The sequence below is a fragment of the Orcinus orca genome, chromosome 1, assembly GCF_937001465.1.
Source record: "Orcinus orca chromosome 1, mOrcOrc1.1, whole genome shotgun sequence".
Taxonomy (NCBI): Eukaryota; Metazoa; Chordata; class Mammalia; order Artiodactyla; family Delphinidae; genus Orcinus; species Orcinus orca.
Window position 1 is genome coordinate 52,044,365 of NC_064559.1, and position 22,193 is coordinate 52,066,557.

General features: G+C 39.7%; 1 protein-coding gene and 1 long non-coding RNA gene across 8 annotated transcripts in view; one reads left to right on the top strand and one right to left on the bottom strand.

The window, feature by feature from the left end:
- Positions 1–120: 120 nt before the first annotated feature.
- Positions 121–22,193, bottom strand: part of FAM20B (FAM20B glycosaminoglycan xylosylkinase) — a 42,009-nt gene continuing 19,936 nt past the window's right edge. For 3 of the 5 annotated variants that reach the window (XM_004269799.3, XM_049700998.1, XM_049701001.1), the window contains exons 4-8: positions 19,689–19,798; positions 9,766–9,937; positions 9,357–9,548; positions 7,115–7,174; positions 869–4,596 (exon numbers count right to left, since the gene is read on the bottom strand). In XM_004269799.3, the coding sequence (XP_004269847.1) occupies positions 4,365–4,596; positions 7,115–7,174; positions 9,357–9,548; positions 9,766–9,937; positions 19,689–19,798 (766 nt within the window). In that variant the 3' untranslated portion in view covers positions 869–4,364. Of the gene's footprint in view, positions 634–868; positions 4,597–7,114; positions 7,175–9,356; positions 9,549–9,765; positions 9,938–19,688; positions 19,799–22,193 lie in introns of those variants that run through there. The other 2 variants (XR_004483302.2, XM_049701004.1) reach the window with 2 other exon arrangements.
- Positions 5,702–18,548, top strand: LOC125961920 (uncharacterized). Of its 3 annotated transcripts, none has more exons than XR_007473032.1 (5): positions 5,702–5,738; positions 6,274–6,504; positions 7,420–7,518; positions 17,876–17,935; positions 18,253–18,548. It is a non-coding gene; the product is annotated as an uncharacterized LOC125961920 (long non-coding RNA). The 3 variants fall into 3 exon arrangements; XR_007473033.1 differs by having other exon boundaries at positions 18,264–18,548; XR_007473031.1 differs by having other exon boundaries at positions 17,876–18,548.

Here is a 22,193-nt window from a genome sequence, read left to right on the forward strand (position 1 = left end):
ATGAAGAAGATGTAATCTTCTGTCCCCTAACAAAACAGGAAATCGCAATTGAAAACAATGGAAGTATCCTGAACCGGGGTGGGGAGGTGGGGAAAGAATGAGGAAAAGATGGTACATCAGTACTTATTAAAACCTTTATTCATTTTCTTTCTTTCAGAATTGAAACCCACAGAACACATTAGAAATTTAGGTGCATATCTGTCTTGTTTGGTATCTTACCAAGCACAACCTCTATTTGTGCAACAGCTCTGAGAGGAAATCCTTGGCAGATCAAAACAGAGGGTAGTGGTTCCTACACCTCTCTTTGAAGCAAATAAATTAACTTCCCAGTAAGTTATTCCCAGTTCCCCCACAGACATTTTGTATTTGTGAGTAACACCTTAGTTCCTTAAAACCCTGTGGCAGTAGAGTATCCAGCCCTCACCTTTTCAACCCAGACTTGAGGCGTCGAAGGGGGAAAGCTGGCCTTCCCCTGCACAACAGTCTCATGAGGCTGGTCTATGTGCCTCGGGCGTCGGCCCTGGCTAGCACAGGAGGTGTTTGCTGAACGGATATCTTTATGTCACTTAGATTCACTCTCAGAGACTAAGAGAACCTTTTCCTAGCTTCAGGTTCTTCAGCAACAGTGTTTCCCTGTGTCAAAATAAATACATTTTTTCTTGTTAGAATACATATATGACTATATATATACATATACCTTGACTCATGTTTCCTGAAGCCCAAGCTCACAAGACGACTCACATAAGACAGCTCACTGATAGATGCTGTTTACCATCATTTGAGGTGTGGTCAGGTAATGGTCAAACAAGAATACGGAAGCTGTGGAGAAGGGAGAGTGAAGGAACATGGTGGATGGGAGGGGAAGGCCAAAAGTCTTTTTTTTTTTTTTTTTTTTAAAGAAAGGAAAAGATGGATTTCTTTGGAAGAACTTGTTGCCTTCAGGTGACATGGAATTTCTGCCATGTATAGGATTCATCTTTCCCAAAATAATAGGATGTACCTGAATTCTCCCATTTCCTTATTAGATTTCATTTGACATATTAATCCTGAGTGCAAATAGGGAGAAATGCCTTATTAATAAATTATTGAGCAATACTGAGTAAATCAGATCCTATTAATGTTTTGCACAGAAAATTATTTACCCCCAAAACCCAAAATATAGCTTCATATTAAATGACAATTCTTTTTTTTTTTTTTTTTTTTTTTTTTTGCGGTACACGGGCCTCTCACTGTTGTGGCCTCTCCCGTTGCGGAGCACAGGCTCCAGACTCGCGGGCTCAGCGGCCATGGCTCACGGGCCTAGCCTAGCTGCTCCGCGGCATGTGGGATCTTCCCGGACCAGGGCACGAACCCGTGTCCCCTGCATCGGCAGGCAGGCTCTCAACCACTGCGCCACCAGGGAAGCCCAAATGACAATTCTTGAATGAAACCTCTATACCCATATTCGCCCAAACTATGGAATAAATATATTGGGTTGGCCAAAAAGTTCATTCAGGTTTTTTGTAAGATGGTGTGGAAAACCAGAATGAACTTTTTGGGCAACCCAATATTTAAGAAGTGGAAGAAGGGGGGTAGGAAATGGTACTCAGTTCTGATTTTCTTAGTTTTATAATATTAAAATGTACCCACATCTACCTTTAGATGTTAGCTAGGCATGCCCAGGTTAGGACTGATCAAAAACCCTTCCAATGACCCCTGTTTGATTATAATAGTCCTCGATTCTAAAAGATAAACCATAAAGAGGACAGTGTTACAAAACTTAAAAAAAAAGATATCTACCTCTTTTTTGAAACAGAATTTAGTGTTTATGAATTTTAGGGCTATAAGCTTATGGTTGGTTTTTTCCAAGATTCTAAACGTACTTTTGCAGCTTAATCCGATCCTGACTTAGAAGATAAATTTATATTCTAAGCATCAGTTCACACCACTCTATTAGCATAATTCTAACTTTAACCACTATACATTTGAACACCTTTTAAGATCATGAATTTTAAAATAGGGAAAGAGAATGAGATTATACATTTTCTGCAATGTTTGGGAAAAAGAATGAGGCATTTTTCAAAGTAGCTTTTCCTCCTACTTTTTTCCTTAGCAGAATCTTCTGCCTTCAACATCATGAATAAAGTTCCCAGTTTGGGAACAGCTCTTATTCATTTCACTGGGGCATACTGAAGGTATCACATGTTTGCAAGAAATTTAGTTCAGCTAACATTTACCAAGGAGAGCAGCGTTGACTTCCTTCCCACTGTCCCTCCAGCTGGCTCCCTGATGCTCTGAGGTAAGCACCATCCAAGGTATTCTCAAGCTCAAATGTGAACTTCCCTGGATGCACATAGTAAATGAGTTTAAATTGGGATTAATGCTTCCTTTTGTTAACACTAGCTCAGTGTTTTGTGCTACTACCTGTCTTCTTAAATTCAATAGCTTTTTAAAAATAACTCAGCCCATTCTGTGTACATCGCCAAATGTACATACTAAGTACAAAAGCGTCCTAATTTCATGTTACTTTAAGTGTTGTCTTTTTTTTTTTTTTTTGCGGTACGCGGGCTTCTCACTGTTGTGGCCTCTCCCGTTGCGGAGCACAGGCTCCGGACGCGCAGGCTCAGCGGCTGTGGCTCATGGGCCCAGCCGCTCCGCGGCATGTGGGATCTTCCCGGACCGGGGCACGAACCCGTATCCCCTGCATCGGCAGGCGGACTCTCAACCACTGCGCCACCAGGGAAGCCCGGTCATGTTACTTTAAATTAGTTTTGGGGTACTCAGTTATCTTTCAATTTGAGAAAATTGGGGCATAAATTCTAAACTATTTTTGAAAGGGTGGCTACCTAAAACTGGTCTCCAATAGCTGGCAGTAAATTTGTTTAACCACACTGTTTAAATATTAGTGTCTGCTTCACGGAAGTCAAAACTGCAACAGTCCCCAGACAAAATGCAGGAGAGAAGCACCCACCTCTGAGGGCACGTGAGTGGGCACACCAGGCCTAGTTTCCTCTGCCCTGTATTTTAATGCAAGTGCTTATATGTCAAATCGCTTTGGCAGAACACAGAACTAAGCCTGTTTTAGCAACTTGAAATTTGAATGTGCTAATAGGAGACGGAAGGACAATACTACATCGTGGGTTCAGAACTCCAAACAAGATTAAATGATGAAATCAGGGTTTGACATAAATCAAAATCTTAAGGCTCTTCCTGGTAACCACCTTAATTTTAAGGCTCAGAAGGCTTAAAATCTTTGTTTCCAGCCTTCCACATGGCCCAAATCACAAGATAGGTCCAGCCACCAGCAGGATCTAAACTATATTATCCGTAGGAGCGAGCTGGCTTTCCTCACAAGAAAGGCACAAGTAGGATCGCCAATCTCTTGGGAACAGCAGCTTTAATGACCAAATGCCTTGAAGACAGAAGTGGAAATTCATTTTAGAAATCAGGATGGCAGAGAAGACAGGCAACCTAACTCTTATTCAAGCTGTTATTTCAGTTTGCTTTGATAATTTGCAAAGGATTTGCCTGCTCTGGGCAAAAGGAAAAAAAAGTCTCCATAACAGAATTGTGCTTGGGTTGTAATGGTAGGTTCTCCAGGGACACTCTTTTGGATTAATTTGGACACAATTATGAGAATGCAAATCTTACTTAGGTACAAGTCATGCTTGCTTTTATATACGTTAAGAACTTAAATACAGGGGAACCTGTTTTTCACTAATTCAATCACCGCCTTGATTCTGGTTCCACCAAGTAGGTCTCTCTCTCTTCTTCCCTCCTTTAAGAATCATCAAAAGCACCACCTACTCAGTTAAAAGCCCAAACATCTTTCTTGCTTTTGTCTTTCCTCTAATTCTATCTTAAAAACATAGTCCCTCCAACAGAGCATGCTACTTTGGCTCAACAGAATGCTGGGTTACTTGCTGCCACTCCTTAGGAAGCAGTAAAATTTCCAATTTGACTAGTCCTGGTAAGAAAGGACTCAGAGATTACAAAGTGTTTTCAGAAAATCCACAAGTGTGGAGAAAGGATTATAAGGATGGACTCAAAACACATACTCCAGAACCAACCCCAACATTAATCTATTCAAATATCACACCTCTAATTTGTCCTTTGGCATGAGAATTAATACTGACCAACCGTGACGCCCACTGCTAGAATGGGCATACGCCGAGGAAGTCAGAAGGTGGTTCAGCAGGTACAGCTCCGTGGTCTGAAACTTGTAGTCTTTGCTTCAACTTCTACTACAGCAAACACCAAGGCCACCCTGTCCCCTATCACCAGAATGTGCTGCTGGCCATTTCCAATCCACCTCATACCATTCGGAATTGATTGTGCTGTTTCTCTATCTTTGTAAAAAGAAGTTTCACTTATTTTGTGGAGAATTACAAGTGGGAGAGAGGCATCCTGTCTTCCACCAGCACTGCATCCATCCCAAACTGGTCAGTGCACTGCTTCACGGTGGCCAGGACACTCAGGAGCCGCTGGTCCACAGCGTCTAGGTGAGGATCAGAGAGCACTGGGGAGATGGGGTCATGGGCCATGGCAGATCTTAAGGCAGACTTCAGCACACCATTCTTCAGGGAGTTCAGTCTGTTCCAGGTAGAAACCCGAATGCTGGGAGAAAAAAAGTTTTAGGACAGGTTACATAAAACCTCTCACTATCAAATGGAGATTAAAGCCCGCATAGCAGACGAAAGTAAAGAAATAATTATGTAAAATATCTCAACTAGAAAAATAATTTCTGTTTTAGAAGTAGCTCTACATTATGAGTAAGTAACATTACCACATTTTGATATTTCTTTCTCAGTAATTAATGAGAAATATATACAATATTTACACATGTTCACTGCAGTGCTATTTGTAACAGGAAAAATGTGAAACAATCTGAATGTCCAACAACTGAGAAATAGTTAAATAAATTATGGCTTATCCATTCAAGGGAATACCATGCAGCCATTAAAAGCAGTTATGAAAATTCAGTGGCATGGGGAAATGCCCATGATATAATATTGAGTCAGGGAAAATAGTTGGAGGGAAAACACTCTTTTACTCCAAACCTGTGGGGAAAGAAAATGTGTGTATAAGCATACATACAAACATACACACACGATTACAATGAAATCACTAGAGTGTTAACAGGAGTTATCCTTACCTCTTAATAAGTAATTTAATTTCCTTCTTTTTATGTTTCTTAATTAAAAATTCTAGCAATATTATAAATAGAAAAAGTTTAAGGATACCTATTTTTCTCAATTATTTTACCAACTAAAGAGGATCTCTTGTTATCTTAGAAAAAAAGTATTTACCTCCCTGTGGGTAATGTGGGAATTACTAGGTATGCATTAAAGTCTGACTCTGCATGAGGCAGGCAACTTGTTCTGCAACCATTTAAAAAGTAAGAAAGCAAGGATCTTCGGATAAAGCATGGCAGGGATGGACAAGCACAGAGTCAGCGTGGTTTTACTCTTCTGAAAAATACTACAAGTGCCTAGAGCATTAGAGTTCCCCCTGTGTGACGAAGGTATCACTCGATTGCCTCTCAGCTCCAAGTTCACTCTTCATATATGCCCTGGTATAATGGACAGAGGTCCTTTAAGCATCTCTCCTCTTAGGCTTTCTCGGTAGAGGATACTGGAAGGAGACTGCAGAAGGAAGAGGTTCTCCAGACGCTTCTGGCTGCTGTACAGTGAGTGGGTCAGTAGTGTGCGGGGAAAGTCAGCAAATGAAACTCTGCCTTGGCCACATTTCCAGAACAGGTGGGCCCACCATGATGTTGCGGCCTTGGCCTGGCTTGGTGATAACTTTCCTAAGGCCCTCTCAACATGGAAACCACAGCCCCCAAAGCCACGCACCCACGCTGGTGCCCCAATTCCCTGTGCAGGCCCACAAATAAGCCTTGCCTGTAGCCTGGAGGGTTTCTACTGAGTCGTTGCTCTCTCGGTATGTCATGCTACCACCTGCTGATTGCCTGTACCCTGCCTGCATTCTGGAGGGCTGCTTCCTGCACTCCCAGCACCTGCAAACTAGCACAGTTCTCTGCTATTCAGTGGGCTGAACTATACCTTCTCCACTGAGGTCAAAACCCCAGGCTTGGGGAGGGGGATCCCCTTCCAAGTTTGTTCTTCCTTGGGTACTCTCCCTCAGCTCTAGTTTTCTTTTATAGTCACTCTTGTATGAAAGAGTTTAATAACTCTTATACTAAACTTTCCTGTTTAACCCACCATGTCTTTTCTATATCCTGACTGGACCAGACTGATAGCACTATTAAAACAAAAACATCTTCCTTCACAGATACAGGTTTTGATTGGATGTATCACTGCTTCCCAATATTAATGAAGATAATTAAGGGTTGCCTAGGTAAACACTTTCTGCAGAATATTGCTGTTATGAAAAAAAGAAAGAAAAGAAAAGTAAAACAGACCAGTCGCCAGAAGAGGCAGTCTCACATGATCAGTGTGTCTCTGGGAGCCGAGCAGTAGGAAGCGGCTCTCCTGGACCTGCACTTTTGTGTAGCCAAGCAAGGTGGGTCCCAGCTGATTCTTAGTGTTCATGCTTTTAAATCATACTGGCAACGAAGATCTGAAAAGGAGCTCCCGAGAGCCCAGTCTTTATCTCATTTTCTTGATTTACTTTTTAATTTCTTTGTTATCTAATACAGACTTTTAAAAAATCAATTACTAAATACCTACGGAGAAAGCTACTTTTGGTTTACACAATTTCAAACTGAGATAAGCAAACCACAGGTGGGTTGTGGTGTTGAGTGAGAGGACTTGAAACCACAAGGTAAACATAGTACAGCAACTAGGGGCATGGGTTGCACTAGGTTTTGGGTGGGGGGGGAGTGAGGACTATATTCTGATATTAAAACAAACATGGATATACATTATTGGATAAACTGAAAATTTCTACTCATACAAAACTCAAAATGCATTCTGAGCTTTGGGCTACACTGCTGTGGAAACCTTTCCCTGATCCCCTACAGCTCAGGATCTCCAAGAGGTTCGGTGTTAGAAAAGCATGAAAAGTGCCGCTCAGGTATTAGGAAGTTTTAAAGCCAAGCAAACTGATGTACTGTTACCTGAGCCTGGAAAGGAAGGCAATGCAGGCAAATGTACTTGACTGCATAACTTACATGCAACACTGATAGAGAGGGGCAAGAATGCTTCTCTCATCCAGCGAGGGGTTCCCAAAGCTGAAAATTAAATGAAAAGTTAGTGAATTAGGTGGAAGCACCCGTCCCCTTCTTAGCATCAAAGCAAGAACAAATTCCATATGAAACGTGAATGTGATCCTGGATAATTTCATGCTCCCACAGCTCAAATCACTTAAATTAAAAATAAACAGGGCATGACCAATTAGACACAGGATTCCTAACAGCTTGTACTGCAGCATCAAACAACAAATATACTCCTTTACAAGGATCCTTTCTCCTGCCAGGATATTTCAAGGTGTTGAAGCATAACCCTCCTAACACGGTATGGAGTCCACAGACCAAGGGAGAACCTGAAGACCCCCAAACCCGAGAAGGTTTTAAGGGTATGTAGAGCAATAAAGGCTACTGATATTAGGTTCTCGCAAACAAGCAGAAGGTCATTACCTGTAAAAAGAAGTTATACTTGTTCTACTTTAATATTACCAATCAGAAAAAGACTTAGATTACTGTATTCCCTACAAGAAAGTATATGGTCAGATTCAAACTGTAAAAACTGCTCACAGAGGCTGGGAAAACAGTGATTCAAAGCAGATGTAAAAATGCTCTTAGTAATTCCGAGTTAGAAAAGGAGAACTGATTCTGGAAAAACTGTCAACCTTCCACTCTTTTCCTGGAAGCTCACCTTAATAGCTGGAGGGTCTGGTAGCCCTCAGCACAGGGCAGGCCCACAAATAATAAAAGGCAAAGGCAATTATTTCAATGTGTATTTCCACAGCACATGATCAGTTTTACAAGTAAGGATAAAGATATTCAGGAACTGAAAATATAGTATAAATGAAAATGAAATACATAGCACTGGTCACTACCTGCTTTGCTGGGAATGGGAGACGCAGTGTTTGCTGGCCTCTCACTCTCTGTAGCTGTCACCCCCTTTCATGGAGTATGAGGCACCTGGTGCTCAGTATGAGGTGGTGGCCTCCTTAGCAAATGCTGCCTAAGCATTCTTCGCTGAGTGTCCATGTCTCAGCTTATTCTCAGCAACCAACGTTAACAATAGTGACTCATCTTCTTTATCCATTCGAAAGAACATGTGGTACATATATATAATGGAATATTACTCAGCCATAAAAAGTAATGTGGATGGATCTAGAGACTGTCATACAGAGTGAAGTAAATCAGGAAGAAAAAAACAAATATCGTACATTAACGCATATGTGTGGAACCTAGAATAACGGTACAGATGAACAGCTTTGCAGGGCAGAAATAGAGACACAGATGTAGAGAACAAACATATGGACACCAAGTGGGGAAAGCGGTGGGGGGCGGTGGTGGTGGGATAAATTGGGAGATTGGGATTGACATATATACACCGATATGTATAAAATAGATAATTAGTAAGAACCTGCTGTATAAAAAAATAAATAAAATAAAAATCAAAAATACAAAAAAACAACCAAAAAAACCCCCCAAAAAACCCAGTAGTGACTCAGAGCCTGAACAATTCCAGCTCCAAGGAAGTATTCTATTTAGCAAACATTTATTATGTGTAACTAAAAGTGTGGCACTTAACTGGGTACCATGAAGAATGCAGAGTGCAAACTGAAAATACAATGTGCTCTTCAAATAGCTCAGGCCTAAATAAGGACATTCCATTTATTCAAAATTAATAAAATTGTTTTATTCAAGATAAAAGTAACTTGTCTTTATATACAAATACTAAGCAACTAACTGGTCTCCTACTCATAATAGAAAAAATCTGGGCCTAGACTGCCATAAAAATAGCAAAAACATCCTATCAAATAAACTAATTTTTTAAACTGTATGAATCTTTGGATAGAATAATTTAACAACAGCTACATTTCATGTTCCGTTAACGATGTATTTCTCAAGATTCTGAACAAGCTAGTCAAGAAAGAATGATGTAAGTAGCAATAAATAGAAGACCTTGGTTTCCAGTTGTCTGTGAAGAGAATCATACTCTTTGACTCTTTGGAAAAAGTGAGTTTTCCACTTTTTTAAAGTCCTCAGATCCCCGAAGGTGAAAGGAGTACAAACTCTGAACAAGCTGGAAGGATGGGTGCCAATGGCAAAGACTCCGAGTGGAAACAAGAAGGATGCCTTCTGTTGAGCCTGTTCTGGAGGTTTTCCAGGATACCCCAGAAAGCATTCTTCTTGTATACACAGGACCCCTAACTGACAAGGAGAGTCCTGCTGGTCCTACCTTTTGGCATTATCGAGAAGGATGAGCATACTAGCGCCTTCATCGTCTTGAAAACTCTCGTAGTGATGGCGGTCAGCATTGCCAATCAGGTAATCAAAGACAGCTGTATCAATGATGTCCAAGAGGCGAGGGCCAGAGTCATAAGGGGACGTTTTCTTCACAGCGTCACAGTAGCTCTCATCATACTCCCACCTGGAGGGAAGCAGCATCACCAGGGTTGTTCACTGAGTGCCAGCACCACACGTAACATTGTTTAAAACACAGAGAAGAGAGAGTCCCTGACTAGCAGGTTTTCCCCTGAACCCCCCATAGTCCTTTTTAGACTTGGACAGAACCCTGGCTCCTACACAGGGTTGGCACCTGTCCAGGCACAGGAGAGAATGAAGTAGTGGCTCAAAGGAGCATTTACCTGGCTAATTTGCCCTCTCGGTAAGTCCTGCCCCATGGGTGTCGGTGTTTCTGTAGAGGCCACACATCTGGAAGCCAAAGCGTGACAGACCCCTCCATCGTGTCTCCATCAGCACAGGCTGGCTCTGTTTCTCGGCAATAATAACACTTCCCATAGAAACAAGTATTATTTCCTAAAGGAGAGAATGGAACCATATACACTTACAGAAAAAGGATAACTCCAAATTCTCCCCAAACAATGAAGAGAGCAGCTCTATGTGAAAACAAAGATCCTGAGCTTATTTTTAAATCTTTATTTATTTTCTGTATAGGAAATAAAAGCACATGGTGTAAAAAAAATTCAAAAGGTACAAAAGGATATATACGAAAAAGTTAAGTCTCCCTTTCCCTCTCTGTCCCTTCTACCCAATCTCTCCCAGAAGTCAACTACTGTCACAAGTATCTTTCTGAACTCACTTTAAGTAATGTCCTCTTCTTCTTCAGCAGGACTGACATTTTGGCCAGAATGCCCAGGGGAGGGAGAGAGGGCATGTACGAGGCCAAGCCATGGACCAGGACTTTGGTTACATGCGGAGTGGGGAGTAGGGTCTAGAGCAAATGAGTAAACAGACTGAGGATAATGGGAACCAGGTTTCTCATAGATGGAGAAGGGAGTTTAACATATAAAAAGAGAGAAGGCCAGAGTAAATCCTGCAGTGTTGAATTAGAACTGGAGATATTGATTTGAATTGATGGTTTTAAAACACAGAGATATAAAAGAAAGTACAAATGTTTGTGTGTGTATATGTATGCATATATATACATACGCATGTATATATATATACATATTTTGCCCCTTTAGAAAACCTGGAAACAATAACACTCAGGTAGTAATGAACACACTCACATATCAGTTTCTAAATATCATTTTAATACTATATTAAAAGGAACCAGGGCTCCCTGGAGAAACAGATGACCCCTAGGGCAGGGGCAGGGAAAGTACAAGATGAGCCTGGGTCATACTGCTATGCCAGCTGTAAGGAGGCACTCAGAATGACGGGGACATTCCGAATAACACAAGAGACAGTTTGTAGGGGTTCCCACTGGCCAAATCTGGGATAGTTTGAGCATCAAAATAAATAATAATAGTAACAAATTGTAACTGAGTAAATTAAGAGTCTACGTGTTCATAGTGATATAAATAAGTAAACAAAAGTGGGGCAGGGCAACGGGAGCTCTACTCATCAAAAGAATGGCAACCAGTAAGTCTAGAAGAAATGACAGAATTAGCAAATCACCATTTGGCAACTATCACATTAGTAACTGATTCGGGTAAGAATTATCAATGAATTCTAAAACTGGTGGGCAAAAGTTTCATGAGGATAGAATATTTATATAGTTTTGAGTTTCTCCCTACAAAGTACTCAGTAATTATTTATTAGTAAGTATAAAATACTGGAGACACCTTGCAGACACTCACCATCTTAATCATGCAACTGAATGCAATATCCTAGATTGAATCCTGGATGTACATAGGCCATTACATGGACAAGTGGCAAAATCTGAATAGGATCTATGAATTAGATAGCAATATTGGATCAATGTTCAACTCTTCATTTTGATGGTTGAATGTTGTTGTGTAGGAGAGTGTGCTGGTAGTTGGGATATACTCACTGAAGTCCTAAGGGAGCATATAATGCTGTAATGGATATTCATGTCTGCAACCTGTTCTCAAATGATTCAGAAGTATTAACAATTGAGGAATCTGGGGGATTCTGGATCATTTCTGCAACTTTTATGTAAATCTAAAATTATTTCAAAATAAAAAGTTAAGGAAAGTAATGCTTTCTTTGCTCTCTACCTCTACAAAATAATAGCCATCAAATGAGCTAATTCCCTACACCCAGAAAACCTCACATGCTCCTTTAATGATTGTTTATGTTCTCATGTATATGTGTCCTTGAAGAGACAAACAGCACTCAAACTTTTTAGTATTTCCAACCTCTGGCATAGTACACACTAAATAGAAACTAATCCACTATATACCCACCCACAAAGCTGATTCTGTCACTCTCCATTACTTTACAAACTTTTCTAGGTAAAGAAGATTTGAACACTAATTGAAAGATATACCACATTTATTTTTTAATTATAAAAATATAAACTTGTAAGTTTAACTTGATCCATCAGAAATACCAACGGATCTTTTAGAGGGTAACTAGGTATGACAATTTTAAAGATCATAAGAAAAAATAACTAGGAACTGCTAGAAAATTGTTAAAATAACTGCAAAGAGAGGGGACTAGACCTACCAGATATCAAAACATAGTATAATGCCTCAATAATTAAAACATTATAGGGGACTTCCCTGGTAGTCCAGTAGGTAAGACTCCACACTCCCAATGCAGGGGCCGCGGGTTCAATCCCTGGTCAGGGAAATAGATCCCACATGCCTACTGCAGCTAAGAGTCCGCATGCCGCAACTGAGAGTCTGCATGCCGCCAGAAAGATCCCGAGTGCCGCAATGAAGACCCAGAGCAGCCAAAATAAATAAATAAAATAAATATTAAACAACAACAACAACATTATAGACCAGCTCATAAACAGATTTAATGTCCAATGGAGCAGAACAGAAAGTCCAGAAACTAAAGCTAAATAAAGAAACTAAATAAAGAAAATTTACTACAGGGAAAAACAAGAGACTCTTTAACAAATGCTATTGGGACAACTGATAGCCATCTGGGAAAAAAAAAACAACAACAGTGGAGCCATACTTCATTACATATACCAGAAGAAATTCCAACAATATCAAAACCTTAAATGCAAAAAATAAAACTATAAAGGTACTAAAAGAAAAAAAAAAAGCAGAATTCCTCCATAATGTTGGAGTGAGCAAGGCTAACTATGATTCAAAATCAGAAAATCTATCAGAAAAGATGGACTGATTACATTAAAAACAAAAAGCTTCTGTAAGGCAAACACCCCCCCAAAAAAATAACAAAACAAAAAACTATAAGCAAAGTCAAAAGAAATTAAAGAATTGGGGAAAATATTTATATCTCATATCACAAAGGGCTATTATCCTTCTTATGTATGAGCTCCTGTAAATTGATAGGACCCATGACAAAGCTAAAAATGAGCAAAGGGGACTACCTGGGTGGTGCAGTGGTTAAGAATCCACCTGCCAATGCAGGGGACACAGGTTCGAGCCCTGGTCTGGGAAGATCCCACATCCCGTGCAGCAACTAAGCCCATGCGCCACAACTACTGAGCCAGCGCTCTAGAGCCCATGCTCCATAACAAGAGAAGCCGCCGCAATGAGAAGCCTGCGCACCGCAACAAAGAGTGGTCCCCGCTCGCTGCAGCTAGAGAAAGCCCGCTTGCAGCAACAAAGACCCAACGCAGCCAAAAATAAATAAATAAATACATAAATGTATTTAAAAAAATGAGCAAAGGATATGCAAAGACAAAATACAACAAATAAACAAACAAAAAGATGCTACATGTGAAACAAACAAAACCCAAAGTTTGATAATACGTTGTTGTTGAGGCTAGCGGGGAAGAGGCATTCTCATACATCACTGCGGAGAATGTAAACTGATTAAACACCTATGTAAAAATGTATGTGCCCTTTGACCCAGCACTTGCACTTCTGGATATATTTGATCATGTATGAAATAAAATATGTACAGGGTAATTTTGGGCAACAGTGGTTGTAAAAACAAAATACTGGAACTTTTATGTCCAACAAGGGCCTGGTTAAATGAATTATGGTAGATCCATACAATGGAGCATGATGTCCTTTCGATATTTTTTAAAAATTGTGAGCTGTGGGGATGTATTACTGATTCAAAAAACAGAAAAACAAAACAAAACATTGCTTGGTGTAGGAAACCTGTTGCCTATGTGACAAAATCCAAACTTCTGAGTTTGGTAAATAAGACTCTTTATAACCGAATGGAGTCAGGTGTACTGGCTAAAAGTGCAATCTAAGGTCAGGTTTGTGGGATCAAAATATAAACTCTAAATAGTCATTAGACTGCAAGACATTGGGCATGTAATTTCACCTATCTAAGCTCCCTCTGTAAAACGGAGATAATGTAACAGTTCTTCCCTCCTTGGGTTGTGAAGAGTGAAAGAGACAATCCCCAGTAATGCTCAGCACAGTGCCCGACACATTGTCAGAGACCAATCAATGCCAGCTATTTATTATGAATAATCTGGTTCCAATCTACCTTTCCAGACCTCAATATTCCGGTTTTATAGCCATGAACCTGAGGCTCCGAATCTTTCACTATTTCCTGAATGCGCCAAACTTTTAAAACTGGTTTTCTGATGACCTCGATCTCCATGCTCTCCTTGGATGAACTACCACCTATGATAATAAAATCTACAGCTCCAGCCCACACTTCTCGCCTAAGCTACAGATTTTAGCTCCTAAATAACTAGTCGACATTTACTCCTGGATGTTCCTGTCAAGGTGAGATTCTGCACCCAATTTCACTGTGTGTGGGTTTTCCCCCACCACCAACCAATTCTTGGACACCAGCTGGGTGTCCTACAATTTAACTTAATTCTGACACTATCTACCCGGAGATAGCATCAGACTCCACAGGTTAAGGGCTCAGTCCCATAGGACTGCCCTCCACTTCAGATGGCAATTGCAAGTCCAGGTTGTCACCTGTGCTTCTGACCAGCTGGCTATAAATTAGAGGTCCCTATGAGCCCCTGTTTGGGTTCGATTAATTTGCTAGGGTCAAGAATATACAACAGGGAGAGGACAGTCTCTTCAATAAATGGTGTTGGGAAAACTGGGCAGTCACATGCAAAGGAACGAAACTGGACAACTATTTTATAACATATGCAAAAATTAACTCAAAATGGATTAAAGACTTGAACTTAAGACCTGACACCATAAAACTCCTAGAAAAAAACATATGCGGTGAGTTCCTCGACATTGGTCTTGGCAATTATATTTTGGATTTGACACCAAAAGCAAAGGCAACAAAAGCAAAAATAAACAAGGGGGACTACATCAAACCAAAAAGCTTCTGCAAAGCAAAGGAAACCATCAACAAAACAAGAAGACAACCTACTGAATGGGAGAAAATATTTGCAAATCATATATCTGATAAGTGGTTCATATCCAAAATACATAAAGAACTCATACAACTCAATAGCAAAAAAAAAATCCAATTAAAAAATAAGCAGAAGATCTGAATAGACATTTTTCCAAAGAAGACATACAAGTGGCCAACAGATACATGAAAAGGTGCTCAACATCACTAATCACAAGGGAAATGCAAATCAAACCACAATGAGACATCACCTCATACCTGTTAGAATGGCTATCATCAAAGAGACAAGAAATAACCAGTGTTGGTACGGCTGTGGAGAAAAGGGAACCCTTGTGCATCACTGGTGGGAACATAAATTGGTGCAGGCACTGTGGAAAACAGTATGGAGGTTCCTCAAAAAATTAAAAATAGAACTGCCATATGATCCAGCAATTCTACTTCTAGGTATCTAACTGAAGAGAGAACAAAAACACTAATTCAAAAAGATATCTGCACCCCCATATTCACTGCAGTACTATTTACAATATCCAAGGTATGGAAACAACCTAAGTACTCATCAACGTATGAATGAATAAAGAAAAAAAATGTGGTATAGATACAATGGAATATTACTCAGCCATAAAAAAGAATAAAACCTTGTCATTTGCAATAACACTGATGGCCCTTGAGGGCATTACACTAAGTGAAATAAGTCAGAGAAAGATAAATACTGTATGATCTCACTTACAGAATCTAAAACAAAATGAAACAAAACAAACCCAAGCTCACAGATACTGAGAACAGATGGGTGGTTGCCAGAGGCTGGGGGGTCGGGGGGTGGGAGACATGGGTGAAGGGAATCAAAAGGTACAGACATCCAGTTATAAAATAAGTCATCAGGATGGTGACTATGGTAAATAATACTGTACTGCATATTTGAAAGCTGCTAAGTGAACAGATCTCAAAAGTTCTCTTCACAAGAAAAAAAAAAATTCTGTACCTGTATATGGTGATGTTTGTTAACTAGACTTATTGTGGTGATCATTTCACAATATGTACAAATACTGAATCATTATGCTGTACATCTGAAACTAACATAATGTTGTACAATTACACCTCAAAAAAAAAAAATTTGCTAGGGCAGCTCACAGGTCTTAGGAAACCAGTTTACTCCCTAGATTACTGGTTTATTACAAAGGATATCAATCAAGAGCCAATGAAGAGATACATAGGTCGAGGTCCTGAACAAAGACGCTTCTGTCTTTGTGGAGTTTGGGGCCTGGCATGGTGGCACATGGAAACTTTTGGTTCACCAACCTGTAGAGTTCCCCGAACCCCGTACTGTTGGAATTTTTATAGAGGCTTCCTTACGTAGGCAAGATCAATTAGTAACTCCAGCCATGATCAGTTATTTCCAGCTCCTCTCCACTCTCTGGAGAAAGGGCAAGGGTGCGGGGCTGAAAATTCCAAGCTTCTAATTATGGCTTGGTCTTTCTGGTGAAGAGCCTCTATCCAGGAGGCATCCAGGAACCAACTCAGAATCACCTCAGTAGAATAAGATATGCTCCTAGTGTTCCTACCACTTAGGAATTTACAAGGGTTTTAGGAGCTGTGTGTCAGGAACTGGGGACAGAAACCAATGTATCTATTTCTTATTATTTTACACAAGGAAACAAAATATCCAAAATTAAATTCATTATCTTCCTCTGCTCCATCTCCCTAAGTCTGCTCCTTTCTATATATTCCTAAGATAGCTAACAGCTTCATTATACACTTAGTCATCCAATCCAGAAATTTAGGAGTCATTTTTAACTTCTTCCTCTCTCTCAATTGTCTCACTCAGCCCAAATGTTCACCAAATTCCTTCCATTCCAGTTCTTGAGTATCCCCTAGATGTCCAGGTTTTAGTTTGGACTCACTGCAGGTGCATTTACTACAACAGCCCCCAAGGGCTCTCATCTCAGCTTGCCCTTCCCAATTCATCCTCCACAATGCTGCTACAATTAGTTTTCTAAAACTCAAATCTGATCTTTCCACATTCAAAGTCTTTTCCATGGCCTCCCAGTGCCTAAGGAGAAAATCTTTACTTCAGCTCAACTACACAGTCTCCTGAGCTTGCCATGCTCTTCTCTCATTTCTTGTCGCTGTTGTCTCTGCTCTGTCCTCCACCTAGAACAGGGTTAACTCAGGGAGCCTGTGAACTGGATGGAAACAAAATTACATTTTTTTTTTTTTTTCAAAATTACATTTTTATTTTCACTAACTTCTACCTGAAACTTAGCATTTCCTTCAGTTACGATGGTAGGCAGCAAACCATAGTATTAGCGCTACCTGTGACTTTCTCAACAGAAGAAATCAATAAATTTTTCATATCATATTAGCATTGCTGCAGATACTTCAAAGTATCATTTATATTTATGGTCCGAAATTAAGGTAGTTACTAGATCACTCTAAATCTTGTTATTTAATGTGTAAATAACGAAGCACATGTTACTCTATCACAAATTAGCTTTTTGTAATTTTAGGTTAAAAAATATATACTTCAATATTATTAGTTTTGTTTATAAGTCTACGTATTTTAATTTATGTATTTAAAAACATTATTTTGAGAAAGGATCCAGAAACTTCTCTAGACTGCCAAAGGAGTCACTTGCACAAAAAAAGGTTAAGAGTCCTTTTCCAAACCTAGGGTGTTCTTTCCCACTGTATCTTCCTGCAGGATTGCTATTCTCCCTTTAAGACTTCGTTGAAACTATCACCCCAGCCCTAACTTCTAGACCCCCTCCTCTTCCCCTCCACATTTCCACAGGCCCTCTGTATATGTGTGGCTCCCCCATTAGATAAAGCTCCTTGAAGGCAGGAAGGTGTCATTCATTTTTGTATATTCAACACCTAGTTCAGAGCCTGCCACACAGAGTGAAACAAAATTTTGTTCAATAAATAAATGAATGAATATAGAAGAATATACGCAGATCAAATATTTTAGTCTCAAAATCTGGGTTTGAATCCTGGCTAACAATTAGTAGCTTTGTGAATTTGGGAACATCATTTAACTCTTTTAAACCTCTTTCTCAGGTCTGAAATGTGGATAAATCTTCCCTACTTATTGCACTCTTGTCAAGAGGATTAAATAAGGTAACTGTGTGAAAGTGCTTTGTCAAGTTGCAAGGGCTATACAAAATTTAGCTATCATTATACCAAGTTATCTAGTAATACATTTTAAAAATTGTGCTAAGGTCAGTCCATCATTTAAAACCCATCTCCAGCCAATCCCTCTACCTGCCTGCTATGGACTGAATGTTCATGACCCCCCTAGAATTCACATGGTGAAGCCCCAATATGGTGGTATTTGGAGGTGGGATTTTAGGGAGGAGTCCTCATGATGGGATTAGTGCCTTTATAAGAGACATGATAGAGATGATTCCTCTTTCATTCTTTCTCTGCAATGTGAGGATGGATACAGGAAGAAGACTGATGCCTGTGAATCACAAAGAGGGCTTTCACCAGAACCCAACCATGGTGGCACCCTGATCTTGGATTTCTAGTAACCAGAACTGTGAAAAATAAATCCCTATTGTTTAAGCCACACAGTCCATGATATCTTGTTATAGCAGCCAAACTAAGACACTGCCCTATGCTGTAGAGTGTATCTAGAAGCTTTTCTCTAAATGTACCAGTGCTTTGTACTTTCAGGTCTTTGTGCCCTCATTTCCATTATACTTCCTGTTATTGTGCCCAATGCCCTTCCCTCTTTGCAGCCTGGGTAGCGTCTATGGATTCTTCAATACTCAGCCCAAGTGTTAACAACCTCCTTACAAACCTTTTTCTGGCCTCTCCCTTCCCCTGCACCTTGCACAATATAGGAGAGTTAACCTTCTCTGAGTCTCTAGACAGCAGGCCTATTCTTCCCATCCATCAGGAATGCATGTTTGCCTAAGCATAAAATTGGACAAGCAGAAGTGATTAGAAAATATATGAAACAAATCAGTGACAGTGTATGCTTTTGGTTATTTGCAAGAACAGCAGAGCCCTAGCCTGATAAGTTTAAATTCTGAATGATGAATCTGTCAAAAGTGCTTTAAATATTCAGTTTCACCTCATTATAAATGTAAATCCATTCACTCTAGCAAAGCAAGTTGAAGTTCATCTTGCAATGTCTATTTCAACAGTTATATCAACGCAGAGTACTGTGTCATTGAAAATGGCACCCTGAGGAGGCTCAGACAAGAGACCACAGCACCTCTGAATTCCTCCCATTCTCATTATGTCTGCAAGGAGAACAGGAGTGAGAATTCCAGCCCAGACCCCCTACCTCAGAGTGTGACAACGGAGAACAGAGGCCAGAGGGATGGCAGTCAATTCCACACACAAAGAGTTACATAGGCTAACCTTTGCAGAGTGGGAGGAGGCAGTGGTGATCTTCCAGGCCCAAGGGCAACCCTACAAGGGAATTTCTGACCCTCTTATAGAGTTGCCTTAAGGTTTGCTCAATTCTCAGGAAACAGTTCCCAAGAAAGTACAGGAGTATGAAAAAAACCACCAAGGCAATGATACACAGACAGTAACTGATTCAGACCAAATGTTGAGTTTGAGATTTAGTTTAAGATCAAGCAGAAGGAAATAAAGTTATCCCCTAATTACACTGTCGTAAATGATCTCACTTCCTACTTCAGAGACACACAAAGCGTGAATTAGGGAAAACTTTCAATTTCCTGCCATCCACCTTTAGATCTATTTCCCCCAGTACTGTGAGAACAAGTTGCCTGATTTGCTTTTGTAGTCCCTTGAGTTCTTCAGTTCCTAAAAGTCATGAGCCAGCTTGCTCAATGATGCCCCATTTAATTTATTAACTATTCCCTTACCTAAACGTCCTCTATAACCTCCTTACCTACAGTTAGGAAGGTGCTCAAGAGCTGCTCCGTGGCAACAGGCTTGATCTCTGTCCGCAGATTAACAAATCTGCCAACCACCAAGGGGGCTCGGCGGAAACCCAGAATCCTGGTTTGGAAGGTTGAACAGAAGAGAAAAATCTTTGGGGATATATTTTAAACAGTAGTCTTTTTTTTTTTTTTTTTTTTTGGCTGCATTGTGCAGCTTGCGGGATATTAGTTCCCCAACCAGGGATCGAACCGGGCCCCTGGCAGTGAGAGCACAGAGTCCTAACCACTAACCACAGGACTGCCGGGGAATTCCCTAAACAGTAGTCTTAAAAATCATGGTTAATCGTGTTAGGTGTGTAAAGGTATTGCTGATTGCTGGTAAGTATTTTTTAGAGGTACATATATTTGTGAATTTAATATCAAGATGTAAATAATTTATGTAAGACAAATCTAGCAAAATGTGAGCAACTGTTAAACCTAGGGAGTGGGTATATGGGTTCACTATACTATTCTTTCTACGTCTGTTAGAAATTTTTCATAATAAAATTTTAAAATTTAACAAAGCATTAAAAAAAATTGGGCCTAAACCCATACAGGGCTTCAAATATTTACATAAAACATTGACAGAAAACTACACAGATTAATCTAAAAGGATAAACTCACAGGACAACTTAAATATAGATACATTTGAAGATGCTTCTAACGGTCTAAAAGTGCAACCTTATCGTTGAGCACCATCATTTTTTTTTAAAAAGAAATTTTCTGGCTAAAAAATACACACTCGCTGAAGAAAAGTTGGAGGGGCAGGATTTGGAACACACAGAAAATTTATGGGAGAAAATTAAAATCATCCATAATTCCACAACTGAGAAGTAACTACTGCCATTTCGGCATAAGACCAGTTTTTCCTTCACATGTATATATAAACACATACTCACTCTTGTGTGTATATACACAATTGAGATTATGCTATATGCACTTCTGTCTCCTGCTTTTCACTCATCATTGTATCATGAGCCTTTTCTCATGTTATTAGAAAAGCCTTTAAAAATGTCTGTGCACATGGGGCATATGTATATGTATAACTGATTCACTTTGTTATAAAGCAGAAACTAACACACCATTGTAAAGCAATTATACTCCAATAAAGATGTTAAAAAAAAATTGGCTGTGCAATAAATAATCCATTGTTCAGGGCTGCTGACTGACTCTGTCCTAAACTCATTTTTAGAAAAGCCACAAAAGCAAGGAGATCAATAGATGTCAAAATAACATAAAAAATGAGAGAACTTCCTGAAGCCAGAGGAGGTGGTTAAATCCTAATGTAATGGAGAAATAGCAACCCAGAGCAGAAAAGTATAAGGTGGGAAAGAAAGTGGGGAAGTATTTTTTTCTCCCCATTGACTGTTGTCAGACCTTCAAAGAACAGCAGCCACTTAGTGCTGGGAAGCCGTGTCCAGTGGCACCTGAGCTTGGATGGGGCAGTTAACAAAAGGGGTAGGGGGACTGGCCACAGAATATCTTTCAGACTTTGAGGGAGGGAAGGGCTTTAAAATACAAGACCCCCAAAGCGCAGGTGATAAATTGAAACGTTATAGGGACTTCCCTGGCAGTCCAGTGGTTAATACTCGGTGCTTCCACTGCAAGGGGCACAGGCCAGATCCCTGGTCAGGGAACTAGGATCCCGCATGCTGTGTGGTGAGGCCACAAAAATAAATAAATAAATAGAAACATGATTATATTTAATTAACATCAAAAGTAATTTCCATACAAAGACCACTTCACTCTAAGCTAACAAACAGGTGTTGTGCTGTGAAAAGGAGGTACTAATCTCTACCCATAATTGGGGGAATATAAAATAACAATGAGATACCACTTTACATATATTAGATTAACTAAAATTAGTATGTTGGATAATATAAAATATTGGTATGGATATGGGAAAAATATCTTCATGAACTGCTGGTGTCCATCAACAGAGAAACAGGAAGGGGTTTAGGGATGAAGAAAATAAGGAAACAAACGAGGTCTTGGAAAGACTGATTCTAATGTGCAATTAAGTGATGAGTAGGATTTATCCAACTCTTTCCCACTAGGCCTTAGAAGAGGCAGTGAAAATTCATGGTTGTGAACAAACATTTATTTAATTCTTCCCTTTCGTTAGATGTTTAGATTGCTTCCATATTTTCACTACTGAAAATGCTACTAGCTAAGATCTTGGTGTATGTATCTTTGAATTTCTGATTCTCTAGGGTACTTCCTAGAAATATCTGGGATGCTTGCATAAAAAGGTAGTTACTCATTCAAAGGGTATGAACATTAGGGTTTTTGATACATAATACAGGAGTTCTTAAAAGAATGACTGAACCAATTAACAATGACACAAGCAGTATACGAATGTCAATGTATTCCTGCCAATAAAGTATTATCCTTTTTCTAATCTTTGCCATTTTCAGTAGGAGAAAATAGTATCCCATTGTTTCAACTGGATTTTTTTTTTTTTTTTTTTTTTT